Consider the following 10209-nt stretch of genomic DNA (forward strand, 5'->3'; position numbering starts at 1 on the left):
CTTAATGAAAGTAGCCAGGCAGGGGTGCTGCAGGCCCTTTTAGCCCAAGCACTCTGGAAGCAGAGGCAGGGGGAATCTCTGAGTTTAAGGCCAGCCTGGTCTACAAGTCAAGTTCGCAGAACCAGGACAGCCAGAGCTGTTGTTACACAGAGAAACCCTGTCTAGAAAACACCAACAAAAAAGGGCTCCTTAGCTCAAGGGACATGCAAGCGGCTCTCAGGATGAAGGACAAGCAGGAGCGAAGCTGGTGGAGGCCACACCCCACAGAGGACGCGCTGGCGACCCTGGAGGTGAAGCAGGAGCCTCTGAGCCCTGAACCTGTCGACGCCCCAGCCTCCTCTACCTCGAGCCGGTCCCCAGGCAAAAGGAAAAACAAGTCCTCAGGGAGAAGAAGCGAGTCTCCACGGACCAAGAGAAGCCGGAGTTCCCACTACTCCTCGGTCAGAGTGAAGCAGGAACGTGAGGACCATGCACGGAGAGGTCGAGAGCATCACCAGCCCCGGAAGCCATCAGAACGGTGCCAGGGCAGAACTGGGAAGAGAGAGCGAGACCAGCACTCCAGTGGTTCCCACCAAAGGAGGAGCTGGGATGAGAGGCCTGTCAGTGGGCAGGGTCGGGATGGAGACAGCCAGGATCTGCAGGCCCAGGAAGAAGAGAGGAACTTTCAGAATGCCAGGCGCCTCCGCCAGGAGCATCGCCAGCAGAAGGAAGGTGCTGGTGGTGAGGCTCAGGAGGTGATCCCTCGCCCTGCTGGTAACAGAAGCAAAGAGGTGCCTGTTAAAGAAAAACCAAGCCTTGAACTTTCTGGGGCACTTCTTGAGGACACCAATACCTTCCGGGGTGTGGTCATTAAGTACAACGAACCCCCAGAAGCCCGGATCCCCAAAAAACGGTGGCGTCTCTACCCCTTTAAAAATGACGACATGCTTCCGGTCATGTACATCCACAGGCAGAGTGCTTACCTTCTGAGTCGGGATCGCCTCATCGCCGACATTCCCATCGACCATCCCTCTTGCTCAAAGCAGCATGCAGTCTTCCAGTACCGGCTTGTGGAGCACAGGCGTGCCGACGGCACAGCTGGACGGACGGTGAAGCCCTACATCATTGACCTGGGCTCAAGCAATGGAACCTTCTTGAACCACGCGCGTATTGAGCCACAGAGATACTACGAACTGAAGGAAAAGGATGTCCTTAAATTTGGGTTCAGCAGCAGAGAATATGTCTTGCTCCATGAGTCTTCAGACACCTCTGAAGCAGACAGAAAGGAAGAGGAAGAGGAGGAAATGGTGTCTGACAGCTAGCAACTGAGAAGCTTCCCGCACTGTTAGAAACCATTGTGAGTGGAGGCCTTGGGTTGACTCTCCAGCGTGTCCTTTTGCCTTAAGTCTTTCCTGTGTTGCTGCCCAGCTGTGTGGCCCTAGGAGAACTCTGACTTCGTGTTTTGTTGAACTCGGTACAGCAGCCGCCTGACTGTGGGCGTTTGTTTGCAGAACAATCTCACCAACAACCCCATGTGGAGTTTTGGACAAAGTGTGTGTCTGTGGTGGGCGCATTCTGAACTGGTGCACAAGGAAACTTAAGCCCTTGGAATGTGCACTGTGGCTTGTTCTCTTTGTACAGTTTCTTGGGACCTATACAGTCGTTGAGCTTTGTGGACAAGGAGTTTTGCTTGGGGGACAAACTCTAGAAGAGAGAATCTTAGTAAGCTTTGGGTGTCACCAAAACAACCTCCGGCATACACCAAAGGTCAGCTCATAGAAGCTGATTTGGCACTTAGTGTTTTTGGGGGGGGGGTGACAATTTGCTACATGACCTCATTATTGACTGTCGAAGCTAAACGGACACTCTGTGACACCTATGTAGACATGAGTATGTAGGGAGGTCATGACTTCTTACAATAGGTGCTGGTGTCCTATCCAGCACTGGGTTGTGGAGCTGCGTCCTGTGAGGATTCTTGATTCCACAGGAAACACAGACATGGCAACTTTGATCGCCTGGTCTTTTTCTTCAGCTTTGCATTTTCAAATGTTACCTCTCTTTTCTCCCTTTGAGAATCACACTGCCTGACTTTGTAGAGGAGTTGGGTAGTTTCCACATTTCTAGGTTTCATCTTTGAACATGTGTTTGTATTTACTTCTCAAGGGTGGAAAGCAAGGGGCAGCCCAGCTTCTGAACTTCCCACCTGGGGTCTGGGTAAACAGAAAGGAGGTCATTACTTACAGTATGTGTGCTTGTAAATGGTGTTTTCCATATCTTCATACGACAGTGTTTAGTAATAGAAATAATTCCACATGATAGGCAAAGCCTGTCTGCATTTAGAGAGCAGGTTTGCATCTATGTGTATTTTTGAGACTAAAAGAAATAAAATTTGAAACTATAAAAAATATTTTATGTATTTGAGTGCTTTTTACTTTGTGCATGCCTTCGAAGGACAGAAGAAGGTGCTGGTCGCCCTGGAGCTGGAATTAGAGACAATGTCAGTCACTCTGGGGGTGCTGGCAACTGAACCCAGCTTCTGTCTCCCAAGAGCTGGGATGGAAGGCGTGTGCCACCATGGCCAAGCCTGTTGCCTGGTTTTATTCTCAGCCCTCCAGCGGTAGCAGGTGGGTCTCTGTGAGTTCAGGGCCAGTCTGATCTACATGCTCTAGGCCAGGCAAGAGTACTAAGGGTACTAAGGGGACCCTGTCTCCCAAAACAAAAGGAAATGCTGCAGAGAGTGCTCAGCTGGCTCCCTGGGGTTTACATAAAAAGCCAGATGTGGTGGCAGGCCTTTGAAATCCTAGCAGTCCTTTGGGGCCTTGGGAGGTGGGGACAGGAGACCCACTCAAGAACCCCTCTGACCTGCTAGCTAGCAGGGTACTACACATCTGAGGAGCAGAAACAAGAGAAAGCATCCCTCAGGCAAGTCTAAGGCAAGAATAGTCTCCCCAAAGCTATTCTCTAGTCACACATGTGCTGGGGCCTGCTCATACACACAAAACACAATACTGTAAAATAAATAAATCTTTAAAAATGAAGAAAGAGACAAACTTTGAAGGCCATTGTGATGGAGAAAATGAAATGATCGGGACAGCATTTACCTAGGGAGATCTACACTGAGTCGGAGAACTAAGAAAAACCAAAAACAAACCTGTATGAAGTGGTGCGCTCCAGAGCACATGCATATTGGAGGCCAGAGGATGAAGTAGAGTATCCTTGCTTAGGCACTACCGACTTTAAAAAAAAAAATTGAGGGGTTGGGGACTTAGTTCAGTGGTAGTGTACTTGCCTAGCAAGCACAAGGCCCTGGGTTCGGTCCTCAGCCATGGAAAAAAAAAAAACTAGGACAGGGTCTCTGGCCTGGGATCCCTAAGTAGGCTTGGCTGGCTGCCCAGTGAGCCCCTGGGATCTGCCTGTCTCCACACCCTTAGCTCTGGGATTACAAGCACACACTACCACACTTGCTTTTATTATTATTTAGTTGTTGATTGATTAATTATTAGTATGAGTATGTGTGTGTGTGTGTGTGTGTGTGTGTGTGTGTGTGTGTGTGTGTGTGTGTTTGTGTGTTGTGTGCATGTATGAATGCAGGCAGGCACGTGTGTGTGCCACAATGCATATGCAGAGATCAGAGAATCATCCCCAGTAGTCCTTCCCTGTTGTGGGTCCGTCAAGCTTATAGGCGAGTACTTTTATCTGCTGAGCCAGCTTGTTGAGCTACCTTGGCATTGTGAAAATGTGGGTCCTCAGGATTGAACACCAGTTCCTCATGCTTGCAAGGCAAGCGCTTAATAGATTGAACCATCTCTCCAGCACTGGAAAGAACACTTCAGAAACGTTCAAGCCGTGCCTTCAGAGAGATGTAGCTGCTCCTGCTTTGGCTCCATTAACACTGCGTCTTTGCCCTATCTCTCCTTCCTTTGCTACCTTCAATCACCCAGAACTGTTTCTCTGTTCCTCTGTCTTCTCTTGTTCTTCTCACAAACACCATCCCTCTAAATAATCTCAAATTCTCCCAGGTCTTCAAATTCACATTAATGCAAATGACCTCCAACTCTGTATCTCTTTGCTCTGCAATCACATTTCCACTGGCCTTCTAGACTCCTCTGCTGGGCTTTGTGGTTAATTCCTCTTTGTTACACTCTGGTTCTGAGGGTCTCCTTCATAGTCAATGGATCCTGTCCAAATCCCTTGCCTTGCAAGTGACTGATTGAAATGAGCACAACTATTCCTTTTGGTCCCAAGGAATAGTTCAGGGAGGGCCTAAATGAGACCCAGCATAGGCATTGAAAGTCAAATCTAGAGGGAATAAAAGACCCCCTACCCCTCCAGCATAGTCAGTCATGAGCACATGGAAAAGGTCAAAGGAGTGAGTGAAAGCATTCTTTTAAATAATACATACACAGGGTGGCTGTGGTGGTGCTCGCCTTTAATCCCAGCACGTGGGAGGCAGAGCAATACCACTCTTGGGCATATACGCAAGGAATGCTCAATCATACCACAAATATAAATGCCCAACTATGTTCATAGCAGCATTATTCATAATAGCCAGAACCTGGAAACAACTTAGATGCTCCTCAACTGAAGAATGGATTAAGAAAATGTGGTACATAGACATAATGGAGTACTACTCAGCAGAGCATAACAATAACATCATGAAATTTTCAGGCAAATGGATGGAACAAGGAAATATCATCCTGAGTGAGGTAACTCAGACTCAGAAGGAAAAATATGGTATGTACTCACTCATAAGTAGATACTAGATACAAACCAAAGGACAATCAGACTGCAAACCAAGGATCCAAGGAAGCTATTTAGCAGGGGAGACCCTAGGATGACTGTGGCTTATAAGTTTTGGTTTTGCCCAATCACTGGGCAAGCCTCAGTGAAACATTTCACTGTTAGGATAAGAATTTGGGCTGGGCAATTGTGGCACACTCCTTTAATTCCAGCACTGGGGAGGCAGAGCCAGGTGATCTCTGTGAGTTCGAAGCCAGCCTGGGCTACAAAGTGAAAAGCACAAAGCTACACAGAGAAAACCTGTCTTGAAAAACAAAAACAAAAACAAACAAACAAACAAAAAAAATTGTACCACATCAAGCTGATGAAAGAAAATGCTGGCTGTATTTTCTGGAGGAAAGGCTAAAATCGGTTTAGATTATGGATTAGCCTATAGAAAAATGTTTGCCGTAAATCAAACAGTGAAGGGGAAGATGAATAGGATCTCACTTACACAACTGGAGTAAAACTTAGCTCTCTGAACAGATGAAGATAGGTTTCTTCTGTATCCCAGAATCTAATCAATATTTATATGTATAATTCAGGTATCATTTGGCTTAAAAGGGCTTATTGGGAAATGTTATCATTTTTACTATTTTCTACAGAGAAAATATTTCCCAGTTTCAAATAACCCTGGACTTTTAAATTATAACCTGTTTCTATGTTCAAGGTACCTGTGTATTATTTCTCCTGCAGTTGTACATAAAATGTTTTTACATTAAAAAGAACAAATACTATAGAATTGTATTACATGAAATATATAGAAAAAAAGAAAAAAGAAATATATGGAATATACAAATTCATAGACACAGAAAGATTAGACGTTATCTCAGGATGGAGAAGAAAAGAATATAGAGCAATGATTTCCTAAGTACAGGATCTCTGTTTTATATGATGGAAAAACCCACAAATGGTCAGTAGTATCAAGACATGATATCATGAATGTAATAAATCAATACAATTAATGTAATTAATGAATATCATAAATATAGTTATTGAATGAATAGTGTGAATGTAATCAACACAAATGTAATTAATATCATGAGTGTAATTCATGAGTATTATGAGTATTATGAGTATAATTTAAAAATTAATTTAAAAAAAAAAAGGAAGGGAACAGAGGAAGGTACCCAGTGTTGACCTCTGGCCTCTGCAAGCACATGAGAGCACATTCACCATATACGTAGACACAAACTTATTCAATGAATAAATTTGCCTACCCCACAAACCAAGGGAGGGAAGGAAAGGAGGAAGAGAGGAGAAGAGTCTTTTCTCTCAGGGACTGGAGAGGTGGCTCTGTGGTTAAGAGCACTGGCTGCTCTTCCAGAGGCCCCAGCTTCAATTCCCAGCACCCACCTGGCAGCTCACACTGTCTGTCATTCCAGTTGCAGGGGATCTGACACCCTCACACAGACACACATTCATACAAAACACCAATGCACATAAAATAAAGTTTAAAAAAAGTAAAGAATCCTTTCCTCACCATCTTTCCCGTCAGTCACACTACATTGTTAATACAAACTACAGTGGCACATGCCTATAAGCCCAAGCCCAGCCCTCAGGAAGCAGAGGCAGGAGAAAAGCCTAAATGTTGCCAGTAGGGGACCACAGGTCTACACAGTAGGTTCGAGGCAGGCCAAGGTTACAAAACAGGATCCTCCCTCTAAATAGTAAATAAATTTGGCTCCAATAGGAAACAATTTTTAAAGGACGTGTTTAGTTTTATTGTATGTGTACTTGGTTTGTTTTTAGATTTCTTTTTAATTTTAGGAGGATGTGCTCAAGTGTATGTTTGTACACCATGTGTGTGCAGTACCAGTTGAGTTCAGATCCCCTCCAAGCTGAGTTACAGTTACGAGATACAGAGAAACCTTGTCTGGAAAAAACCAAAAAATAAGTAAAGAAAGAAAAGGGAAGGAAGGAAGGAAGGAAGGAAGGAAGGAAGGAAGGAGGGAAGGATGTTAGTTGCCTGGAGATTAGAGGTCATAGTCACTTAACAGAAGCAGGGCAGAGGTAGAACACGCCTTAATCCCATCACAAGTCAGACAAAGTCTCCGTGTTTTCAAGGACACAGGCAAGCATGGGGACACACCTTTAATCCTTTAATCCCAGTATCCACCCTAGAGAACTCAAGGTCCTTATAGACAGGCAGTGATGAGGAAGTCACGTGGTTGGGTTTAGAGCCAATGAGAAGGCAGAACAGAGGACTATAAAATGACAGGACACAGGAAGAAGGCTCTCTCTCTGGAGAAGCAACGCCAACGAGTGGTAAGCTAAAGGCTATTCGCTGGTGCTCTGATCTCTTGGGTTTTGAACTCTGTATTTGGTTCTGTGTTTCTTAAAGGCCTGAGCCACCCTGGCTTCTAATGGTTAACTGCCCCCTCTGATCTCCAGGCAAGCTTTACTTTTCAGAACACCAACAAAATACCACGTAAGAGCTTGACCTCTAAACTAATCAGTGTTGAAGACAGGTATTAGGAAGCTAGCCTCAGCAGCAGTGAAGGGGAAAGACTTTCTGAAAGTAGCCAGGCAGGGGTGCTGCAGGCCCTTTTAGACCAAGCACTCTGGAAGCAGAGGCAGGGGGAATCTCTGAGTTTTAGGCCAGCCTGGTCTACAAGTCAAGTTCGCAGATCCAGGACAGCCAGAGCTGTTGTTACACAGAGAAACCCTGTCTAGAAAACAACAACAAAAAAGGGCTCCTTAGCTCAAGGGACATGCAAGCGGCTCTCAGGATGATGGCCAAGCAGGAGCGAAGCTGGTGGAGGCCACACCCGAAAGAGGACGCGCTGGCGACCCTGGAGGTGAAGCAGGAGCCTCTGAGCCCCGAACCTGTAGATGCCACAGCCTCTGCTAGCTGGAGCCGGTCCCCAGGCAAAAGGAAACACAAGTCCTCAGGGAGAAGAAGCGAGTCTCCACGGACCAAGAGAAGCCGGAGTTCCCACTACTCCTCGGTCAGAGTGAAGCAGGAACGTGAGGACCATGCACGGAGAGGTCGAGAGCATCACCAGCCCCGGAAGCCATCAGAACGGTGCCAGGGCAGAACTGGGAAGAGAGAGCAACACCAGCACTCCAGTGGTTCCCACCAAAGGAGGAGCTGGGATGAGAGGCCTGTCAGTGGGCAGGGTCGGGATGGAGACAGCCAGATTCTGCAGGCCCAGGAAGAAGAGAGGAACTTTCAGGATGCCAGGCGCCTCCGCCAGGAGCATCGCCAGCAGAAGGAAGGTGCTGGTGGTGAGGCTCAGGAGGTGATCCCTCGCCCTGCTGGTAACAGAAGTAAAGAGGTGCCTGTTAAAGAAAAACCAAGCCTTGAACTTTCTGGGGCACTTCTTGAGGACACCAATACCTTCCGGGGTGTGGTCATTAAGTACAACGAACCCCCAGAAGCCCGGATCCCCAAAAAACGGTGGCGTCTCTACCCCTTTAAAAATGACGACATGCTTCCGGTCATGTACATCCACAGGCAGAGTGCTTACCTTCTGGGTCGGGATCGCCTCATCGCCGACATTCCCATCGACCATCCCTCTTGCTCAAAGCAGCATGCAGTCTTCCAGTACCGGCTTGTGGAGCACAGGCGTGCCGACGGCACAGCTGGACGGACGGTGAAGCCCTACATCATTGACCTGGGCTCAAGCAATGGAACCTTCTTGAACCACGCGCGTATTGAGCCACAGAGATACTACGAACTGAAGGAAAAGGATGTCCTTAAATTTGGGTTCAGCAGCAGAGAATATGTCTTGCTCCATGAGTCTTCAGACACCTCTGAAGCAGACAGAAAGGAAGAGGAAGAGGAGGAAATGGTGTCTGACAGCTAGCAACTGAGAAGCTTCCCGCAGTGTTAGAAACCATTGTGAGTGGAGGCCTTGGGTTGACTCTCCAGCGTGTCCTTTTACCTTAAATCTTTCCTCTGTTGCTGCCCAGCTGTGTGGCCCTAGGAGAACTCTGACTTCGTGTTTTGTTGAACTCGGTACAGCAGCCGCCTGACTGTGGGCGTTTGTTTGCAGAACAATCTCACCAACAACCCATGTGGAGTTTTGGACAAAGTGTGTGTCTGTGGTGGGCGCATTCTGAACTGGTGCACAAGGAAACTTAAGCCCTTGGAATGTGCACTGTGGCTTGTTCTCTTTGTACAATTTCTTGGGACCTATACAGTTGTTGAGCTTTGTGGACAAGGAGTTTTGCTTGGGGGACAAACTCTAGAACAGAGAATCTTAGTAAGCTTTGGGTGTCACCAAAACAACTTCCGACATACACCAAAGGTCAGCACATAGAAGCTGATTTGGCACTTAGTGTTTTTGGGGGGGGGTGACAATTTGCTACATGACCTCATTATTGACTGTCGAAGCTAAACGGACACTCTGTGACACCTGTGTAGACATGAGTATGTAGGGTGGTCATGACTTCTAATAGATGCTGGTGTCCTATCAAGCACTGTGTTCTGGAGCTGCGTCCTATGAGTATTCCTGATTCCGCACGAAACACAAGACATGGCAGCTTTGATCGTCTGGTCTTTTTCTTCAGCTTTGCATTTTCAAATGTTACCTCTCTTTTCTCCCTTTGAGAATCACACTGCCTGACTTTGTAGAGGAGTTGGGTAGTTTTCCACATTTCTAGGTTTCATCTTTGACTATGTGTTGGTATTTACTTCTCAAGGGTGGAAAGCAAGGGGCAGCCCAGCTTCTGAACTTCCCACCTGGGGTCTGGGTAAACAGAAAGGAGGTCATTACTTACAGTATGTGTGCTTGTAAATGGTGTTTTCCATATCTTCATACCACAGTGTTTTGTAATAGAAATAATTCCACATGATAGGCAAAGCCTGTCTGCATTTAGAGAGCAGGTTTGCATCTACGTGTATTTTTGAGACTAAAAGAAATAAAATTTGTAACTATCAAAAAAATTTTATGTATATGAGTGCTTTGTAATTTGTGCATGCCTTCGAAGGCCAGAAGAAGGTGCTGGATGCTCTGGAGCTGGAATTAGAGACAAAGTCAGTCACTATGTGGGTGCTGGCAACTGAACCCAGCTTCTGTCTCCCAAGGCTGGGATGAAGGGCGTGTGTCACAAGGCCAAGCCTTATGCCTGGTTTATTCATCAGCCTCGAACGTAGGAGCAGTGGATCTCTGATGAGTTCAGGCCAGTCTGATACAGGTCAGGCCCAGCAAGTCTAAGGGTACTAAGAACCCGGTCTGCCCAAAAAAGGAAATGCTGCAGAGAGGGCTAGCTGGTCCCTGGGGTTTACATAAAAAAAGAGTGTATGGTGGCAGGTTTGAAATCCTGCAGTCCCCTTTAGGGCCTTGGGAGGTGGGCGACGAGACCCCTCAAGAAACCCTCTGACATGCATAGAGGATAGGTAATACACGTCTGAGGAGCAGAAACAAGAGAACGCTGCCTCAGGCAGTCTAGGAAGGACGTTTGCCCAAAGCTATTCTCAAGGTCACACATTGTGCTGGGGGC

The 10209-nt window shown here is 46.8% G+C and overlaps 2 protein-coding genes across 2 annotated transcripts; both read left to right on the top strand.

Annotated features, from left to right (window-relative positions):
• Positions 1–203: 203 nt before the first annotated feature.
• On the top strand, positions 204–1301 carry LOC118575314 (smad nuclear interacting protein 1-like). Its single transcript, XM_036175905.1, has one exon. It carries the CDS (start codon positions 204–206, stop codon positions 1299–1301), a length of 1098 nt encoding a protein of 365 aa, XP_036031798.1.
• Positions 1302–7472: 6171 nt separating this feature from the next.
• LOC118575319 (smad nuclear interacting protein 1-like) lies at positions 7473–8570 on the top strand. Its single transcript, XM_036175909.1, has one exon. The coding sequence runs from the start codon at positions 7473–7475 to the stop codon at positions 8568–8570; it is 1098 nt and encodes a 365-aa protein (XP_036031802.1).
• The last annotated feature ends 1639 nt before the right edge of the window (positions 8571–10209 follow it).

The sequence above is a fragment of the Onychomys torridus genome, unplaced genomic scaffold (assembly GCF_903995425.1).
Source record: "Onychomys torridus unplaced genomic scaffold, mOncTor1.1, whole genome shotgun sequence".
Lineage (NCBI taxonomy): Eukaryota > Metazoa > Chordata > Mammalia > Rodentia > Cricetidae > Onychomys > Onychomys torridus.

Excerpts from the sequence above, each read along its gene's own strand:
- LOC118575314 (XM_036175905.1), top strand. The coding sequence starts at position 204 with ATGCAAGCGGCTCTCAGGATGAAGGACAAGCAGGAGCGAAGCTGGTGG.
- LOC118575319 (XM_036175909.1), top strand. The coding sequence starts at position 7,473 with ATGCAAGCGGCTCTCAGGATGATGGCCAAGCAGGAGCGAAGCTGGTGG.